The sequence below is a fragment of the Nicotiana tabacum genome, chromosome 17, assembly GCF_000715075.1.
Source record: "Nicotiana tabacum cultivar K326 chromosome 17, ASM71507v2, whole genome shotgun sequence".
Taxonomy (NCBI): domain Eukaryota; kingdom Viridiplantae; phylum Streptophyta; class Magnoliopsida; order Solanales; family Solanaceae; genus Nicotiana; species Nicotiana tabacum.
In genome coordinates this window covers 142,978,165-143,000,361 of record NC_134096.1, presented here as the reverse complement: position 1 = coordinate 143,000,361, position 22,197 = coordinate 142,978,165, and the positions used below count along the sequence as shown (strand labels likewise).

General features: G+C 36.7%; 1 protein-coding gene across 4 annotated transcripts; it reads left to right on the top strand.

Annotated features, from left to right (window-relative positions):
• Positions 1 to 13,360: 13,360 nt before the first annotated feature.
• On the top strand, positions 13,361 to 21,926 carry LOC107804549 (PHAF1 protein At3g51130). 4 transcript variants are annotated; one of them, XM_016628460.2, is made up of 15 exons: positions 13,361 to 14,234; positions 14,434 to 14,516; positions 15,145 to 15,219; positions 17,801 to 17,868; positions 17,986 to 18,091; positions 18,193 to 18,253; positions 18,358 to 18,524; positions 19,452 to 19,514; positions 20,013 to 20,060; positions 20,174 to 20,287; positions 20,364 to 20,463; positions 20,557 to 20,633; positions 20,941 to 21,045; positions 21,187 to 21,245; positions 21,703 to 21,926. In XM_016628460.2, exons 1-14 carry the CDS (start codon positions 14,141 to 14,143, stop codon positions 21,232 to 21,234), a joined length of 1,209 nt encoding a protein of 402 aa, XP_016483946.1. In that variant the 5' UTR covers positions 13,361 to 14,140; the 3' UTR covers positions 21,235 to 21,245; positions 21,703 to 21,926. The 4 variants fall into 4 exon arrangements, with proteins under 4 accessions (XP_016483946.1, XP_016483947.1, XP_016483948.1 ...); XM_016628461.2 differs by having other exon boundaries at positions 13,365 to 14,234; positions 18,358 to 18,518; XM_016628462.2 differs by having other exon boundaries at positions 13,365 to 14,234; positions 20,557 to 20,627.
• Positions 21,927 to 22,197: the final 271 nt, after the last annotated feature.

The following is a 22,197-nucleotide window of genomic DNA, read 5'->3' as shown; positions in this document are numbered from 1 at the left end:
ATGTATATCATCTATTATGAGTAAGTTAGGATGTAGTCTAGATACATTTAATTATGTGTTGGCAACACAGAAATCACAACGCTCGTAAATGACTTTCATACATATTGACTCCTTCTAAAAGCTCCCCTCATAATCTAACATTCGCACTTCATCAAAAGTGGGTAAAACAGTAAATCCATTATAAAAAGGGATAAAATAATAGTAAATCCTTAAAGTCTTGGTTTTTAGGGTTTTTGTTACATTTGCCTTTATTCTTTCTATCTATCGGGTTTCTTTTTTCAAAACCCAAAATTCTTCTGGTTTTGTTGGAACCTTCTGTTAGGATTTTTTCCCATGATTTTCTTCTTATATTTGGATTTTACCTTTTGTTGAAGGAAGGGAAAATAATTTGTCATAATTGATTTTACTTTTCTAAAAGAAAAATATACATTTATTTCATATTTGACAAATTTCTTTTTTAGAGGAAAAGATTGTGAAACTCTATAAATTGATGATTCGTCCTTCATACACATGAACGCAATAATGTAGTCATTAAAGAGTCTTGTTTAGGGAAGATTATTCTCTTAATAGGATTTTATATTTTTATATTAGTTTTTTCATATGTAACCCAGTTGGTCAAACCATATTAGAATAATATGCTTCTTTTAATATAGTTTTCTTTGGGTGCAAATTATTAGTTTTTGCATGACGTCCTGATTATTTTGATCCCAACAAATGGTATTAGAGCTAATGGTTCAGAGCCAATTATTGAAGTAAATTCAAGACATGTTCAAGACGGGTTCAGATAAGTAACAACCAATTTGAGAAGATTTTTATCAACAACAAAAAATTTCTAAGAATATTACATGTGGGGGATAAATTCCTAACCATATAGTTTCAACAATCCTGCTGCTGACTCCCTGATTATTTCCATCCAAACACCTTCTTCTCCGATGGCTTCCTCACAAGATTATTGTGGGCTCATCCTCTTCATTCTGCACATTCTTACTGTAAGCCAAACGCTTCTCATCTTCCTCTAGCAAACGGCAACGTCCAAAAGCCAAATGCTCCTTCTACTCCTCCTCCGACAAACGAAAACACTCATACTTCTCATTTTTCGGCAAATTAAAACAATCATCCACTTCATCCATCGATAAACTGAAATACTCCTCTTTCTTCTCCTCATACAAATGAAAATACTCCTCCTTCTCCTCCGCTAAAGGAGCGAACCGAAAAGCTCGAAAAATCCCTTATAGTTTTTGGTTTCTTTGTTGTACTCGAACTTATTAGCAGATGTGCTTCTAACCCTGGGGTGAAATTTGCCTATAACGCCCGGGAATGTTATTGCATGAATTTTCTTTCAGCAATAAGGGCATATTCAAATCACACCATCCATTCATCCTCACCCAACGCTACAACCACCACCTCCTCAAAACCCTAACTTCCTTCTCCCTCAGCGATTATACTCTAAAGCAGCGTTTTTGAAGTTTGTCCTTACATATGAGTTGTTCGATGAAATTCGTCTGCGGATGTCCGTTTTATAGTTTTGTGGCAGATTTAATTTGCTTCTAGAAATATTTTTCGTTTATTAGTCTTAGGTTGATAGCTACCTATTGTTTTGGTGAGTGTTAGTTTGTACACTTTGGAGCAGTCTTCATTGTCATGCCTCGGAGTTGCTCGACGAAATTTCTTAATGGATTTATTTGAATGTGATGCTTCTAAAATGAGAGTATGCTTCGATATACTAACTCGTAGTAGTTGGATAATTCTTGCTCTTTGGCAAATTTTAACCAGCAATCTTTACACTAACAAAAGTGGTTAAAATTTATATGTAATTATATTAATTTATAGAACTTAAATTCCTTTTTGGATTGTGGGCCGCATGGGTTGAGAATTCTGTCGTGTTTGTCTGGATTTTGTGTTCACGAGATTTAATGGGTCCCTAATGGGAAAACATGGAAGTGCAAGGGAATTATACAAAATAGACTATCACTATACAATTTATATACAATAAATTGTCATTATACAAAATATATACAAAAATAGACTGTCATTTTACAAAAAATATACTAAATAGACTGTCACTCTACAATTTATATACAATAGACTGTCACTATACAAAATATATACAAAATAGACTGTCACTATATAAAATATATACTAAATAGACTGTCACTATACAAAAACATATACAAAATATATTGTCACTATACAAAATAGACTGTCACTATACAACAAATATACAAAATAGACTGTCACTATACAACAAATATACAAAATAGATATTCTGGGCTATTATATGTAATATGTTTGGGCTGAAGGGCCATTTCATATAAGTGAGAAAAATATGGGCTATTAAAATTTTGAGGGACTATAGAGAGTAGTTTTCTCAAATGCATCTCCCATTCTACTCCTTCAACCCCAATCTCTTTCCTATTCATTTTTTAGATTCCAAGCTATTGTGAAATATTTTACAGTATCTTAGGCCATATGGCCTTTTATGACTAGATAATGATGTATATATTATGAGTAAATTAGGATATAGACCAGACACATTTAATTATGTGCCACCAACACACAAATCAGAAGGATCATAAATAGCTACCATATATGTTGATTCCGATTCATCTTATTAAACTGAAAACTGTTATAAAGCTATTAAACTACGCTTTTGTTCTATAAATCTCCTCTTACTCACGCTTAACAAAAACTGTCTAACTTATCCATATGTTCTGATATAACTCCTTTATAGAAATTTAATTCAATAAGTCAAATTTAATGTAAGGCATCTGACATTTTCAATATGCTCATGCTATGATATAGTCACATGATTAATAATTTGCAAACTGGTAGTTAAGCTAAGGGACCTCCTGTCACTCGTGCCATTTTGATTTCACCTAATGTTACAAGTCAATTTAAATCAAAGGCAACTAACATTTCTTGTATGCTCATGCTATTAATATTTTGCAAGCTGGAAGTTCCGTTTAGAGACCTATTGTGGACTCATGCTATTGTAACTTGATTACATATTTTCCTAAGCATTAATTTATATTGCTCGCTCTAATATTAATTAGTTTACTACTCTTCTAACAGGTTCCCAAGATTGCTCGCTCAAATAATTGGTGGTAATACTCTGTTTTTTTTGTTTTTTTTAAAGAGAATCTTTACTTCACTTTTTTGTTATCAAGGTTATTCCAATCTGTACTACATTAACAAAAGCTACTGCCAGCACAAATTGTTTATGTTATTACGAATGCTATAAGTTATTGTCTATTTGAAACGACACAATAAATCGCTACATGGATGCTAGGGCTCTGGTACAACATTTTGAAAGACCAGATCTATTTATCACAATGACATGTGATACTGAATGGGCAGAGATCCAAGATGTCACGATCTAAAACTTAGCCTGTCGTGATGGCGCCTAACGTGATACTAGGCAAGTCGACACCTCAAAACATTTCCAACACTTTTAAGTGAAAAATAAATTAACACATGTTTAAATAATTAAAACTTTCATAAACTGAATAAAAAGTTAAAACTCAATACGAAAGTTCCCAAAACTAGGGTGTCACTCAGTACATGAGCGTCTATACAACACGAGTCTGAAAATAATGCCTATGAAAAACTGAAACTAAATACATAAAACTGAAAGATAGGGAGGGAGAATCAAGGTCTGTGAACGCCAGGAAGCTACCTCGAAATCTCTGAATGATCAAGCTGCTAAGATAATTAATACCCACTGTGACCGGTAACACCTGGATCTGCACACGAAGTGCAGGGTGTAGCGTGAGTACAACCAACTCAGTAAGTAACAAGCTTAACTACTGAACTGAAAGTAGTGACGAGCTCATCAAGTACAGTTCAATATAGAATTAATAACACAGACATGTAGGCATGTTTTCAAGTTTAACAGATAAAAACTCAATACAAGTAAAATAGATCAACCCTGAATGATATGAGGGATATGACATTTCTATATCTACATGCCACTGTACGTGTTGTATGTGGTACACTACAATGGAAGCCTCATGTACTCACACTCTCAGATTACTCAATCACTCAGTACAGTACGTGGCAGGTCTAGTCCAGGGAAGATCCATCCCTCAATATAAATGTATAGTGCAACTCCATGCCCAAGGAACTCCATCCCAAATGTGAATATATGGGGCAACTCCATGCCCAGGGAACTCCATCTCAAATATAATATCCATTGCGCTCATTGTGGGGGTGCAGACTCCCGAGGGACTCCTTCAGCCCAAGCGCTATAATAAGCCAGGTCCGGGCATAAATAAATAAAAATATGTTGCGGTGTGCAGTCCGATCCCTTAATATCCTCACAATCAAGCCCTCGGCCTCACTCAATCACCGATCTCTCCAGTCTCTCAGGCTCTCAATAATCATGATAAACAGCCCAAACATCGATGCTATAATGCATCAATAAAGAACAACAAAGACTAAGATATAATATGCGAGTAGAAACTGTGACTGAGTATAGAGTGGCAATTTAACTGATAATTCAACATGTAACACGACCTCTAGGGGTCCCTACAATATCAACACATAGCTTAAGCATGATTTCTAACATGATTTGTAGTTCAATTTCTATAGAACATGGATAATATACAGATAACAAAAAGATTATTCAACTATACAGTTCCATGGAATTGACCGGGTCATAATTACTATGGTGCACGCCCATACGTCTGTCACCTAGCATGTGCATCACTTCAACACCAATCACATGACACAAAATTCAGAGTTTTATACCCTCATAACCAAGTTTAGAACTTTTACTTTCCTCAAATCGTGCAAATCTCTACTCCAACACGCCATTGCCTCGCGAATCGGCCTCCAAATGCCTCGAATCTAGCCATAAACAGTTTGATACAATCAACACGGGCTAAATGAATCAATTCCATAAGAAAATACTAAGTTATTAATCAAAATAAAAAAGTGGACTCAAAAACTGGCCCCCGGGCCCACGTCTCGAAATCCAATAAAAGTCACAAAATCGGGAAGCCCATTCAACCACGAGTCCAATTATACCAAATTTACCAAAATCTAACGCCAAATCGACACCCAAATCCCCAATTTAAACTCTCTAAATCCCTAACCTCAACTCCCAAAATTACACATCAAAACCACACAATTTCGGTGGGGAATTCAATGAGGAAACAAAATTATTGAATAAATTTAACCACAAGTGACTTACCTCAAGAAACTCATCCAAACGCCTCTCAAAAATCGCCTTAGACCGAGTTTGCAAAGTCCAAAATGAGAGAAATTACGAAACCCTTCGGATTTAAACATTGTCCAGTGCTTTCGCACCTGCGGCCCAAAAATCCGCTTTTGCGGGCCCGCACCTACAATGAAACCTTCGCATCTATGGAGCTTACTTAAGCTCCCAGACTCCGCACCTGCGCACCAAAATCTACACATGCGGAAACGCTTCTGCGCTCACACGTCCGCTTCTACGAAAACACCTGACCCCCTTCAGCCTCTCTCATTCTCTGCTTTTGCGACCACCTTTCCGCAGGAGCGACTACGCTTCTGCGACCTGCCCTTCATATCTGTGACCACTGGCCAATCCTTTCCAAGCCTCATGCGCTTCCCAGCTCGCACCTGCGACCAAAGCTCCGCAGGTGCGATTGCACCAGAAGACTCCCAGCTTCAGCAACTTTTCAAACTTCAAATCTTGATCCGTTAATCATCCGAACTCCACCCGAGGCCCCCGTGACCTCAACCAAATACATCAACAAGTCCTAAAATATGATACGAACCTAGTCGAGCCCTCAAATCACATCAAACAATATCAAAATACGAATTGCACCCCAATTCAATCCTAATGAAACTAAGGAATTCCAACTTCAACAAACAATGCCGAAACCTATCAAATCGCGTCCGATTGGCCTCAAATTTTGTACACAAGTCAAAAATGACACCACAGACCTCAAATCACATCAAACAATATCAAAACACGAATTGCACCCCAATTCAAGCCTAATGAAACTAAGGAATTCCAACTTTAACAAACAATGCCGAAACCTATCAAATCACATCCGATTGACCTCAAATTTTGTACACAAGACAAAAATGACACCACAGACCTACTCCAACCCTCGAAACCCCATTTCGAGCTCGGTAACTAGAAAGTCCACTCTCGGTCAAACTTATAAATTTTCAACTTTCGCCATTTCAAGCCTAATTCAACTACGGACCTCCAAATCATAATCTAGACACGCTCGGAACTAACAGAACCATCAAAACTCTATACCCTAATTATTTACACATAAGTCAACATCCGGTCACCCTTTTCAACTTAAGCTTTCAACCTTGAGACTAAATGTCTCAACTCATTCCGAAACCTCTCCGGACCCGAACCAACTACCCCGGCAAGTCGCATAGCAGCTATAAAGCATATAATGAGCAGTAAATAAGGGAATAGGGATACAACTCTCAAAACTACCGGCCGAGTCATTACACAAGAAGAGTTGTGCGAAGGTCAATTCTCTCAAGATTTGACAGACTTAGTGACCAGAGTTTTTAGAGCAAAGTTACAAGATCTTAAAGACCAAAAGTTTAAGAAAGAAATATTTGACCTTATTACATCACATGTTTTTGTGGTTGAATTCCAAAAGAGAGGCTTACCTCATATACACCTTTTGATAATACTTAAATAAGAGCATAAGATAGCAATAACAGATCAGTATGATAGATTTATTTCTTCAAAATTTGCCTGATAAGGACAAACATCTGCACGTGAATTAATTAGTTATCAGGCATATGATGCATGGACCTTGTGGTGAAAATCGGCGAACAAGTCTATGCATGAAGGATGATCAATGTAAATTTCATTATCCACGACCATTCAACAACGAATCAATACAAGATAAAGGATGGATATCCTATTTATAGGAGAAGAAATGATGGAAAAATAATCAACGTTCGTGGAATGAATATGAATAACCAGTGGATTGTGCCTTATAATCCATATTTGTTGATGAGATATAATTGCCATATCAATGTAGAAGTTTGCTCAGGAGTAAAAGCAATATATCTCTCTCTCTCTCTCTCTCTCTCTCTCTCTCTCTCTCTCTCTCTATATATATATATATATATATATATATATATATATATATATATATATATATATATATATATATATGATAGGTGTTATTTTATATTCAGTCAGATGATGGAGAAAAAATAGTTGATGAAATAAGAAATTTTCAAGATGCACGATGGGTGTATCCATCAGAAGCACTATGGAAGATTTATGAGTTTAATCTAAGTGAAATACAACCTCAAATTATTAACCTTCAACTACATCTACCCGCCAAACAAGCATGTACTAAAATTAATTAAGTAATATAGCAAAATTTATAGCAATTTATTTTTCTGAAACTACATCAATATTTATGCTCTACTATTGTATCCACATTCCACACTTTAGTGTACTATTGAAAGAAGCAAAATCTTCAAAATGTGATGGCATCACACAATGTAAGGCATATTATGCTCCATAGACGACGAGGCACGAAATGATCTTTACAGAAAATTTCTAGAGCATTATGTCTGGAATCTGCGACCCAAAATTTGGACAAAAAGAAAAACGCGATCTGTGATTGGTCGAATTGCTATTGGTAAGACAACTACTATTTAAATTCACATTATTATTCACTTCTTACGTAGCTAATCATTTGAAGATTATTACTGAATCACATTCTAGGACCATTTTCATTTGAAGATTTACTCAATGTTAATGAAACAAATGTGAGACATTCAAAGAAGCCAAAGAAAGAGGATTATTAAAACTCCATTCGGGATGGTTTACACATAAGTCCACATCCGGTCAACCTTCTTAAACTCCCAACCCTGAGATTAAGTGTCTCATCTCATTCTGAAACATCCCCGGAACCGAACCAACTACCCCGAGAAGTCACATAATGACAATTGAGCATAAAAAAGCAGTAAATGGGGGAACGTGACTACAACACTCAAAATGACCGGTCGGGTCGTTACAATTTCTGACAAGTATTGCCGGTTGTTCCAAAATCTACAAGAGCAGAGACGGTTAACACAAGTTTAGTAAATCATATTTGTGACCTTTAATGGAAAAGATACATTTCACAACAAATATGAGAGCAAGAGCAGATCCAAATTTCAGTAATTTCTTACTTCGTCTTGGTAACGGGGAAGAGCAAATAGTAAAGGATAATTTGATACTTCTTCCAGAACAAATAGTTATCAAACACAATAGTAATGGTAAAGTAGAGGAATGCTTGATAAGAGAAATATTTTCATGACTACATCAAAATGCAGTTCTACGCAATTCATAACAGAAAGGGCTATCTTAGCAAGTAGAAATGAATTTGTAGATCTACTAAGTGAAATGTTGATAGCAAAGTTTCCTAGTGTAAGCAAGACATTTATTAGTTTTAACTCTGCAGAAGAAAGAAGAATACGTGAATACTTTAACACCAAATGGTCTTCCTCCACATAGATACATCGCCGCCAAACCCATTATGTCATTTAAAATACCATCTCTTTCTTTCTCTCTCTCTCTCTCTCTCTCTCTCTCTCTCTCTATATATATATATATATATATATATATATATATATATATATATATATATATATATATATATATATATATATATACACACACACATACAAAAACACAAAAAATTAAACATATCTATATTTACATAAATAGGTTAGTTTTGAAAGAAAATGCACCCATCATGCTACTTAGAAATTTGGACCCTTCAAATGGCGTATTCAATGGTACAAGGATGATATGTTGAGGATTTGACAACAATGTCATACATGCCAAAATTACAACGGGTCAATTTGCTAAGACGCATGTGTTTATTCCAGGAATCCAACTAAGTCCACCTGAAAATGAAGGATATCCTTTCAAATTCGCGCGAAAATATTTTTTTGTACACTTATGTTTTACAATGACAATAAATAAAGCGTGGGTCAAACAATATGCAATGTTCGATTGTATCTACATGTTTTCAAACCCGAACAACTTTACATTGCACTTTCAAGAGGGATATCAATGTTGACAATAAGAGTCTTGGTTATGACAGAACAACCAAAACGAATGGAAAGAACATACGCGAGGAATATCGTTTATAAGGAAGTATTAGATGAGATACACTTAATTACAAATTTTTAACCTCAATTTCATAGATAAGTATGCAAATCACATGTATCTTATTATTTTTTATTGTTTATCTTTGCATGTTTAGACGAATAATTCAATTGACGATGATCCTCAATGATCATTCACAAAATATTATACTACATTCTTCCATGTATACTTACTTGCTAAAAACTTTATTTTAATAATTTTAATGTTACTTCATAATAACGTGTACTAATGAACTCGATACACACGTGCAACGCACGTGTCGAGAAACTAGTAGGTTTATTAAGATTGAAGTGTTTAATAAAAATAAATGTCTGTTGAGGTGTTTAAGTGAAAAATAAGGATAAATTTAGGGGCTGATTGTGACTTTATAGCCTTTTAAAATACTTTGCTACTCCTTTATCCACAACCTGATTATCAAGGACAAATTAGTCCATAATCAATTTCGGATTTTTTTGGGATTAACATATTAGAAATTCATAGCCTGTTTGGCCAAGGTTCTCCAAGTTTAAAAGTATTATTTTACAAAAAAGTACTTTTTTTTCAAATTTGAAGTGTTTGGCCAAACTTTTAGGAGAAAAAAGTGCTTCTGAGGAGAAGTAGAAGCAAAAAAAAGTAGCTTCTTCCGAGAAGCACTTTTGAGAAAAATACACTTAAAATTACCTTTTAAAAGCTTGGCCAAACACTAATTGCTGTTTAGAAGTACTTTTAAAATTAATTAGCCAAAAATAAACTAATTCTTAACAAAAGTACTTTTGAAAAAAAATAATTCTCAAAATAAGCTAATTTTCCCAGCTTGGCCAAACGGACTATCACTCGCCCAACCAAACAGACTATCACTTGTAATGATCTCAAATCTAATGTAACAGAAATCCAAATTCTCAAATGTACTAATAAGACTGAAGTGCGATTACAACTCAAATACCAGAAATACAATAGGAATTGCGCGAAGTAAAGTAACTAGGATAGATAGAATAAGGGAGATGAGAAGCTTAAACCCAGAGGAAGGAGATGAGAGGAACATACATTCTTTTCTTCAACAATAGGCATGCCTTCTTCCTCGCACAATCTGATAATTATAACCACTATATTTCCTCTTACCCAATAGCTCTTCAACACGCGTACCTCAACCCGGGTCCCAATTGTAAACCAAAAACCTTATTTTGGGTTGTTTAATCATTTGACCCCAGTGTAATCCATTCCCAGGCCCAAGTGCCTCATTTTGTTCGGCCTCATTCACAATAATAATTCTGCCTTGAATAAGAACCTTGTCCTCAAGGTTTGGCTTAAGAACAGTGTTAATAGTGCACACTCCGCCAACTGTCTTTATACAAAGGTGTGCTGGGAAATAGAATAAGAAGACGTGATCTGTCATAATTTTGTGAACGTGACCTGAGATAGTTGTAATGTTGACATCATTTGGCACTGTGTCCCCACAAATCATAAGGCAGCAAGCTAGGAGTTTTGCATGGAGAGGGTCACACTTGACTAGAGCATCCCGGACAATCCTCTCAAAGCAAGGATCAAAAGCAGTGATGGCTTTAAGAAGCAGGCTGATCATGGGGTGTTGTAACTGAAATCTTTGTCCACGTAGAATCATAATACTTATATATCTTGATAAAAAGAGAGCAACCTGGTATATGTTTGACATATACCCACTCCCAAAAATAGATGCATGTATTGTGCTAATTTTCCAAAAGTTCACACTCAATAGAGATAATTCAGTTAACTTATTCTCTCTCACTATTGCACAACATAGTTCTTCAGGAGAAGTGCAGTTCACAAGAGCCAAAGACATTCCCCGTTGTTTTTGACTACTGCCTTTGATAAGGATGCCATCACCACTATTTAGAAAATTGATAATTTCAAAAGATGCGCAGTGAGCATCATTGATGCATACCAGTTTTATCTCCTCGACACAATTTGGTAAACTAGTAACTGACATGGCCAAATCAGATTGTAAATTATAGGAATTCACAAATCATGGTTGTCCGAGATCCTACACTCTAGTCTTAGAGTTAGAATATGCAATGAAGCAAAACTTGTCAGTACTGCCCAACAATATTAGTGCCGCCACATTCTCTGTATAACCAGTTAGAGCCAAGAACGCGGAACTTATCCCATGATTCACACATATAGATCCACAGTTGCACGAATGGTTACTTTAATTCCCTGCACACTTACCTTGAATTCCTTGGTATAAGATAGGGGGAGAGACACCATCCCTACAATATAAACAACACCATCCCTAGATATCGTCGTATTCATGTCGCTCAAAGTGCATCTTGCATTCCCAAGTATTACTTTGTCTTTAGTTGGTCTCTGTTCACTTATTGACATGTTGGAATAAAGAAGGAATTGTACCGTGGAGGCGTTATATTGTGCAGCAGCAGAGACAAAGACCTCAGTTTCTTCTACTGAAAGATTTTTATAGAGTATTTCTATAATTGCTCTGTTTAGTTCAGTCGTAGCTAAGTACATGAAGCTACCCCTGTGCATCTGACCAGTATCAAAACATTTGCATATATGTAAGCAAAAGGGATTTTTAGGCCAGGGAGTGACTTGAGTAACTCGATGTATTCTATTGTGCTTCCGCTGCTCTTTAAAGAGTTTACGCCAAGTGGAAATCTGAATCTGAAATGCATTTGAACCTGTAGCCAACATACACTTAAATTCTTGTAAAGCTTTCTCGGTCATACCAATGCACGTTGTACAACACACACCAGCTTTACCAATAGTAGCAAACAAAACAAAATAAAAGGCAATATTAACAAGCAACTCTAATTCGATGTTATTAAATATGACACCTAGTCCAACAATCTTAGTGTCATTGCTCCAGTACGAGGGATGCAAACGTGAACCGGGGTCAAATGGAAAGTCAAGTCCGAAGTGAGAGGGTGGAAGTGGATGCAAATTGAAGATAAGTGCAGGAACAAGGAAACTGACCCCTCCTACAAGCACAAGAACTGAATAATGCCCACCCAACATTAGAATGTATATAAACAGCCGTGCACATTACTAGCTCTCCTGCGGCATCTGGCGTAATTCCATAAATGTCAGTCACTATCTTATAGTAATGTATAGAATCCTCTACCATCATCACGTCATTCTTCTCAACCGTATTCAAAATTGTTTTCTAAGTATTAGAAGGCAAAGTAGAGCAACCATGTAGTATTATGCAACTCAACCCTACAAGCTGAGAATCTCATTGTAATGGTTGCTTAATTACCAACACAAACTCTTCATCCCAAGCTGGATTTTCAGACTCAACAAATAAGGTTTCATCAGATACAGACTTCACAGTAACTGAAAGCTCATTAACTATCATGAACTTCGTATCATGTTGATGTATATACTCGTATCTAGCTAGAAAAGGAATCAACTATGATTCCTTATGTGAAACATGACTAAGTAACTCTGAAGTATCTTTGTTGGGACTTTCAGCGAACACCTTATTCACATAGCTTATTTTTCCTTCGTTCAAATGAGAGCCAATCTGAGGGAAACACGACCTGTGCATTTGATTTTTCAACACTGGATGGAAGCAAAAATGAGTAGTAATAACAAATTGGTAATGAAACAGTATGTGAAGATTGGTATAGCAGAACCGAGTTAGTTCCTTGTGAATTTTTGTCACACACTTTGTCTTCATCGTTTGCTAAAGCTTTAGTGTCACTATCTGCATAATCTATAGGTTCAAGTTCAACAGAGTCCGAAGCCACCTGGATTTTAGGAGATGGAACTGAAGATGGCGATTCACGCTCATCAGCTCTATTGGACAATTTATCGAACACATTGGCTGCCTTGGAGTTTCCACGGTTGAAGGCAGCTTCCAAGTCAGATGATTTCGGGACATGGCTCAGAGTTGCAACTGAAGATGCAGAGGTCGCTGGTGGATCAAATTTAGCGTAACTCACGTAGTCATTACAGGCTCGTGGAGTATCTTCCCTACTCACCGAATTTGTGAATGTCCTTTGTCGAAATCGTATACTCAATTTTTCTTTAAAATGCATCCAATCGAAGAATTGTTTGTTTCGATGCAACCAAGTGAACCAAGCAAGAGCTTCACCATCAAGGTAGAAGTAAGAAAGAGGTAGCCAGTCCTTCTCTGAGAAGCCAAGGTAGGTGAAGTACCGTTCGACACGAAAAATCCAACTCTCTGGGTTGTCGCCGCCGCTGAATCGATCTAATAACATCGCTGCCATTGGAGTCCTCTGGATGTAAGCACCAATGTAATGATCTCAAATCTAATGTAACAGAAACCCAAATTCTCAAATGTACTAATAAGATTGAAGTGCGATTACAACTCAAATACCAGAAATACAATAAGAATTGCGCGAAGTAAAGTAACTAGGATAGATAGAAGAAGGGAGATGAGAAGCTTAGACTCATAGGAAGGAGATGAAAGGAACAAACATTCTTTTCTTCAATAATAGGCATGCTTTCTTCCTCGCACAATCTGATAATTATAACCACTATATTTCCTCTTGCTCAATAGCTCTTCAACACGTGTACCTCAACTCAGGTCCTAATAGTAAACCAAAAACCTTATTTTGGGTTGTTTAATCATTTGACCCAGTGTAATCCATTCGCAGGCCCGAGTGCCTCATTTTGTTTGGCCCCATTCACAACATCACTCGCCCAACTTATCCAATTCATGCCAGGTAAATTCATTAGGAAAACTTCTTATCAAAATCTCCATTAACTCTAATCTTTAGTTCGTCCATTTCACAATTCCCGTAAGTGATGACCAAGTTTGAATTGGGTTAATACAAGACATTAGCAAAAAGTAAAAAAACAAAAGATGTTCCAAGTTACCGACGTTTCGTGTGCTGGGTGCCAAATTCCGTAACAAGATTCCATCCATTCGACTTTGCCACATCGTTGTCAGTTGCCTCCTACTTAAAGCTATCTATCGTCGTCTGTAGACATAAAAGTCACAATCGCGATTCAACTCGACTCTACGAAACGTATTTCAACAAACATCGACAACAAAGGATGCAGAGGCCGAGACGCCGCTGCGAAGGCACAGCCATGGGCGCTATCGTTCTCGATCTCCGCCCTGGTGCTGGCATCGGTCCTTTTACTCTCGGTAATTTCAATTTAGTTACCGATTAGGTCATCGATTGTCAATTAGGTTGATTAATTTGTCTTATTTTATGTTTTGTTTTCTAAATTGATTGATCAATTGTTCAATTCTAGTTACTTTGTTGGTCGAATTGTGATTGTTGTGGTTTAGTTTTGTTGATTCTACAAGTAATGATTTGTGTTAATGCCTGCAAATGTTTCAGGAATGCCTATTTGCGAAGCTTTTGCACAGATAGAGCAGCAGCCTAACATTTACGATGTTGTCCATGTGAAGTATTATGATGAGGTATGATTCAGCGAGTCTGTCCTAGGACAATATTGTTGCTGATTTGTGCTATCTTCTATTTTACTATATCTGTAGGAGAATTTTACAAAGTTCATCTTTTTGTACATTTTCCTTATTATAGTGAGATTCATTTCTTGTATCAGCTAGGATATGTATTGGGCTTACGGGAACAACAACTGAATATCGTCTTTGTTAAAGCGAGTTGACTGGAGGACCTCATTAAATTGTGCATCTTAGATGTCTTTTTTAATCAACTTTACTCTCTGAACATTTAGTTGCTTTGGAGTTCAAAACAAGCTTTTTTCCAATTGCTGACCACTTCGCTTTTTAAATAATCCCTTTTCTGTTATTTAGTGTCCTGCTGTTTCTTAGTCACACGCTTGTACCTTTGTTGGTTGAATAGAAACATTTCCTTAGCCCGTAATCTATTTTGTAGTAGGAGTCATAATGGGTTTATAAACAAAATTCTGCAATTTGCATGCATAACATGGTTCTGAGATTTTCAGGTTTTACATGTTATCCTAATATGATACACCATAATCAATAGTGTGTCCATGGCTAGTTTTGCGCACCAGCATCATAAAAATTAGATAACAAATAGCTCAATGCTCAATTTTATGTTTTGCAGGAGCCCTTAAAACTTGACATTGTCATTAGCTTCCCAGATCATGGATTTCATCTGCGGTTTGATCCTTGGTCGCAGGTATTAGGTTTGCTGCATGCATTTCTCTTACTGCTGGGGTCTTGTTAATGAGAAGATTCATTTACCTTGTATGGGAAGATTATTGAATGTAATTTGTTCAGTTGAACTGTTGATATTTTATTTACTGCTCATTCTTTACTAATGCATAGCTAAAATGTGGTGGCACTGTCAGCTTTTCCTGACATTATATCCTTTATTTGTAATACTGATCATTTATTTTAATGCACATTAGATGTGCAAACTTTATTGAACTGAATTCGGCGTAGAGCACGGGAAGAAACAAGTGCACGTTACTGCAGTTGGAGAAACGAAAGATTTATTAAGCTGGAGTATGCTGGCAGCAAAAATATGAAAGTTGACAAGAGAGGGTTGCTCAAGTGTAAGCAACCTTCACCTCCAACCTTGAGGTTGTGGGTTCGAGTCACCAAACGAGTCACTGATGGAGCAAAAATGGGGGGAACTCCTAGGGAGGGTAAAAAATAGTGAAAGTTAATTTTGTGCAAGATTGCTAGTGCCGCATCACCTTTATATAGTAAAAAATTCATAAGGAGTAATATGAGTTTTTCTTTTCTTAGGGTGTGGTGAAGCTTTATAATTAAACTTTAAGCTGTAAATTTAGGAAATAGTGCCAAGAGAACCTTCAAAATTGTGAAATGTATGGATGAATTCATCTTATGTTTTTGTCCTTGTTACCTTTTGTGGATTGTCCGAATTGTTGTCTCCTTTCTAAAAGGTGAATTCATCTTCTCTATTGAAAGGAATAGTGAGGGGAAAGATCGATTTAAAAAAATATATTGATTTCATGGGAAAAAGGCAATTGTATCCTATTTTGGCTTGACATGTGGTGCGGGAAAGTAATTAAAGGTCAAGTACCCTCATTTATGCTTAATTGCAAATGATATGGAGGTTCAATTTCAGATCTACTCGGAAAAGAATACCTGTGGAATTTCTTGGGATATATCTTTGAGAAGCCCAGAAAACATTGGGAGTGGTAGGAAATGGAGCAATTCCCTTAGAGATTAATAGTGTAGTGACTATGGAGGGGCAGTATAGGATGGTATTGAAAGCTGACATGGGAGGGGAGGGGGGGTGTTCCTTTTGGAGCCTTTCTATATGTATGGTTTAAAAACCACTAAAAATTGGCTTTCTTTGCTTGGTGCGCTTCATGGGACATTATCCTTAACAACAACAACAACAACAACAACAACAAACCTACTGAAATCCCACCAGCGGGATCAGACGTTATCCTTAGGTTGCAACAATTATAGGAGGAGAAGTTACATAATGGCTATAGTCAGTGTTGCATGTGCAAGAAAAAAGGGGAAGACAATAGTCTTTCGCTCCTTCATTACACTATTCGCTATTCAGGGCAGGGAGGAGTTTTGTGTATTCCGTAATTATTTTGCTGCACAGTCGAAGATGCCATTGCAACGTGGAGGCTGAGCGAAATGGGGAAGGAAAGGAGGAAGCTTTAGAAATGATACCATGATGCACTTTTCCAAAAGCTTGGTATTTAAGTGGAAAAGGGTAGAGGAGTGGGCCCATTATCCGTCGAGTTTCTAACCGCGCGTCACTAGCCCTATGGGATTTCTCGGTTATCAAAAGAAAAAATGCACTGATGCAATTATGTATGATTCAGAGAGAAAAAAGCAGGACGATGCCTGAAGGGGTTGAACGAGGGATGTCGAAGATCAATATTACCTTGTTTTACCTATATTTTGGTGTAAATAAGAGATTAAGTTATTTCTAGATCGTTGGATAGTTTTCTAGAAGCTCAACGCTAAACACCTTTTCCCCCTTAGCACTTCGCATCATCTCGGTTCGCATTAATGAAATTCCTTTGATTTACCCCAAAATAAAGAATATACTTGCAAAAGTATGAACAACGTGATGACATCTTTGTTCTCTAGTTTTCTTGATATGTATATTTCCGAAGCGTAACGTGGTTTGGGATAGAATGAGTTATGGAAATACCTTTCTGGAAATATTTCCAAAATTATGTGATTCTCTTTTAAATTTACTTCTTTTATACTTTTCTTTCTCATGACTTTATTTTTTTGTAAGTTTCTTTTTTAGAAGATTTATTTCATTTTTAAGTTAGCTCAAGCGTAGGGATGGCAAATGAGCGGATCAAGTCGGATATGAGTGAGTCGAAAACTCGGTAATGCAAAAACGGATAAACTATCTGCCCTGCCCATATTTAATATGATTAGAGAATGTGTTAACCGGCGGATAATATGGATACTCATATTATCCATGGCTTCTTGAATGTGGTCATTTTTGGGAGAATTTCTAGTCTCCCAAATTTGAGGAACCCCCAATTTGAATCAATGCAAATGTAAAAGCTAAACCCGGTTATCCATTAAGTATCCATTTTTTAAGTGGATAATTATGGATTTTATCCATATTTGGCCCATTTTTAAAGAGTTCATTATCCAACCCATTTTTAACGGATAATATGGGTGGATAATTATTTTTTTTATCCATTTTGCCACCACTACTCGAGCATTCTGCTTGCATAGTGGACGTCTGGGAACATTTTTCAAGCATCTCTGACTCTCTAAGTCTTCACCTGTTTCAGAGGCTGCGCCTTGTTGAAATTTTTGATGTAAAACGGCTCCAGATGCGCTATGCAACCTCTGTAATAGGGTAAGTTTTCATAGTGTTACTTTCACAACTCTTTAAATGGATTGGTTTCATAATGCTGTGTTTACACCCCCCTACATTTCTGCTCATTAAATTGTCTTTTAATTTTGTTGCTTTCAGTGGGCCGTCCACTTTAGCCACTTTTGTAGCAGTCTATACTCTTTTTGGGCCAACCTATCCAGGAACATATGACAAGGATCGAGGAGTTTACACTCTATTTTATCCAGTATGTGCAGCCGATGTCTATGAAATGACACATTTATCTCCAATTCTTTTATCCATCATTTAGTTCTGTGTTGAGGCTTCTGATGGTTTGCAACTTTGCAGGGATTGTCGTTTGCTTTTCCAATTCCCTCCCAGTATACAGACTGTTGTCGTGATGGAGAAGGTATTCCTGGCTATTTTTGTTGTTCACACTTGTGCAGACTCAAATTATCTACGCTTATAAATTTTTTTCCTCCTTTCTTTCTCTTTCTCTTCCCACTTCAAAAGCGGAACTACCTCTGGAGTTTCCAGATGGCACGACTCCTGTTACTTGCCGTGTATCAATATATGATAGTTCTACTGGCAGTAAAGTTGGCGTTGGATCTATGATGGACAAGGCCTGTACTCCTCCACTTCCTGCTGGCAGCCTCTACATGGAAGAAGTGCATGTAAAGGTTTATTTCGGTCCTTCACATATCTACACTGAAGTTTTTGTGCAGTCTCTTCTAATGTTATATGTGATTTCTTATTGAATAATGTTTTAATAATAAGTCTAGTCCTCCTACTTCAAGCTGCATCTCTTAGTTGTTTCTCAGGTAGAAAACTCTCTAGGATGTCCACTTTGCGCGCTTGTGGTGCTTTTCATTACATAGAGCTGATCTTTAAGGAAGTTCACGTCTGGAATTTATTAGTTTTAGCTTAGATTTAATTTGCTTAAATTTGGCCGTTCACAGCTCTCTTTTCCCAGAGAACCGTTAGGTTAGCTTCTTCATGATTTTGTGTTGCTTTTCCAATTATATAGCCATTGCAAAAGGAAGTTGACCTCTGGGATTTTGCAGTTATGACTGATATGTGTGTCTATCTCTGTTATAAATCAATCATCAGAGAATTCAAACTTGCAAGCAAGAAAATTGTAGTATTGCATCAACTTGATGGTGCTTTTGTTTCATCTTAGTGCTCTCTCAAGTTGTGAAGGAAGGGACATGGAATTAAAGTAAACTAAATCTGGTGCCATTCCATTTTAATAGTTCTTACTCCACTCGCAAATGCCTATTATTTTTGAGGTTAGAATTCGTAAAATAGCAGTGTCTGCCGTCTACACCTTCTGCTTTCTCTTAAAATAGATAAGGTATGAAATCTAGTTTGATTTTGTTGTTAGATTTTTTTTTTCCGTGCTCCATAATGCTGAATCTAATGAATAGTTTCGTAGTATTTTCTAATTTCAAAGATAAAAGAGACCAGAGTTCTTGTATGTTTGTGCACAGTAGTTTAGATCAGAAAAGATGTGTCAAGTAACGTCTATTACGTTTGACAATTGAAATTACTCCGACATGCAATTCAGTTGATTTACAGATGATTATGTTTGTTTCTGTTTTCTTTAGCTGGGGGAAGAATTATGGTTTAGCATTGGTGGCCAACACATCCCCTTTGGTGCATCACCACAGGTAACTCCTCTTTCTTTAGATTGTTTCCCTTTGGTGCATCACCACAGGTAACTCCTCTTTCTTTAGATTGTTTTGGGTTAATTATTTGGTACAGTTGTGCAAATTATCTCTTTCTTCCATTGAATAATTTTTTCCTTGATGTTGTGAAAACTCTAATGGTGTTCACATGAATACTATCTTCAGTCTAGATTCCATCTAATTATCATATCCCTTTTACTGAAAATGAAGTTCAGGAAGGGGCTGCAATTCTGAAGTTCTACTTCTCCTGTATTTTGAAGGGGCTTAAAACCTATTTTAGGTCATATATTGAACTTGGTGTTGACTTAGTTCATTTAGTAGTTCCACTTTTGGTTTTAGAACGCGTGGATCTAGTTGTGCCTATATGTTGTGTGGCAGTCTGGTATTGGCTTTTCTGTGGACTGTATTTTGTCCAATTACTTTATTATACACGTTATGATGACTGAGTCAACCATGCAATCTTATCTTGTCTTTATGCAGGATGTTTGGACCGAATTAGGTCGACCATGCGGAATCCATCAGAAACAGGTACATTGTTTTTACTGTCCAACAGAAAATTGACGTACACAACTTCTTGTGAGTTTTTGTCAGGTTTCTACATGTTAGATTTTTGGTGGAGATTGACTTTGTCCTCTATACAGGTCGATCAAATGGTGATTCATTCTGCTTCAGATCCCAGACCGAGGACCACCCTTTGTGGTGATTACTTCTACAACTACTTTACTCGTGGCATAGATATACTATTTGATGGGCAGGTATATCATCCTCTGAGTTTCTATGAGCACTTATGAAGTCGATGTTGGTTCACAGATTATTGTGCTTATTTTGCAGACACATAAGATCAAGAAGTTTGTCTTGCACACCAACTATCCTGGGCATGCCGATTTCAATTCATATATGAAGTGCAATTTTGTTATCCACTGTTCTGATTGTGAGTTGATTCTTTCAAGACTAAATCCCTCTTTATTATATCAATGTAGAAAAGTTAGATATTCGTTTTACATTTTGCATCATATGATTGCAGTTGTTGGGTCATATAATCAGGATGTAAACTCCTCTAAAGGCACTATAACAGCCAGCTCAAAGTGGGAACAAGTTAAGGTGGATTCTTCCTTTCGTGTTTCATATGTTTTTATTTTATTTATTCATTGGTATTCCTTTGAGGTTATCAAGTTGGGAGTTCTCACTGACTGTGTTCTGCATAATTGTTACTCCCCCTTGTTCTAGAAGCCCCCGCCCACCACATTTTTTTAAAACTCTCAATATGCTCATGTTATATGATATTTTAGAACTCATGAGCAAATGGTTAGTGTAGTGTTATCTGTGTATCCATAACTATCATCAGATATCTTCTTTTTCTGGTCTCAATTTCAAGCTGACTCATCATTAAGTTGCAATGATTCTGCAGGAGATACTAGGGGATTGTGGTCGAGCTGCTATCCAAACGCAAGGCTCTACAAGCAATCCATTTGGATCTACCTTTGTATATGGCTACCAAAATCTTGCCTTTGAGGTGAATTTTTTGTTTCAAATAAATGTCTATATACCACTTTATAGTGACCATTCCCAGCTGTGGTTCTGCTTTACACTTTATGTTTCTTTCTTTCTTTGTGTTTTGTTATTACTTTACCAGGATCTTGCTTATTTGTCACAGGTGATGAAGAATGGTTACATTGCGACTGTAACTCTCTTCCAGTCTTAATGATCTGTGTGGTGCGTGGCCTCTGTTCACTTTTCAGTTTTCTCTGATATAGGGAGACATTCTTCTAAACGAACAGTAGCATTTTCCTGTAGTTGTTGACAACTGTTTGCATTTTGGTTGCAAAAAAAGATCATGCCATCGCTGTGTGTCTTGATTTAGTTCCCAGTAATTTCTCTCGCTTCAATTTTTTTCCCCCTTTTGTCTTGGGGGTGGTGTGGGTTGTCCTTGCTGCATATATCCAGAATTCCTGTTTAAGAAGTGTCCATTTTCTTTAGGAGTTGGGTATCTTCTCCACCACAATCTGGAACATGTCCCAAGATGATGTTCTCTATATATGATGGCTAGTGGACTTATATTTGTTTGCCAGTAAATGCTAGCATGTCTTTCTCCGTTGCCCTTTTGATTTCATCTCCCTAAAGGCTTGTATGTTTCTTTTTGTTGTTGACTTTTCCAGTTCTCTTTTGTCAGGCTGCCTGTTGGTATTGTACAGTTCAATTACGTGAAGAAAGCAACTGACCGTCGTGGTGGAATTGTATACCATGTACATTTGTTTATAGTTGTACAGTTTTTTATTTTTTTATTTATAATCGATGTCTCTTTTAAACTTGAATACATAGCTCCCAGCTTATGTAATACAATGCTTGCTGCATCATTATTCAATTACGTGTAGCTTGGTGGCATGTTATCTTTCAGCTGGCTTGCCCAACTTAGGTGGTGAAAGATTTTGACTTTTCAATCAAAACTGAAAATTAATTTTTAAAAAAATTGTAAGAGCTTTTGGAGAAGAGTTACAACAGTTTTTGAAAGCAACTATCACCTTGTAAGTGTTCGGGTATATATCGTATTCTTAAATGACTGTACTTCGGCAAGCAAAGCTACTTTCTTTAAAAAATGTTTTCTTCATTTTGTTGTAGCTGGAGTTGTAGCTTTTAAATAGCGACTATGCAGATATGCCTGGATGAG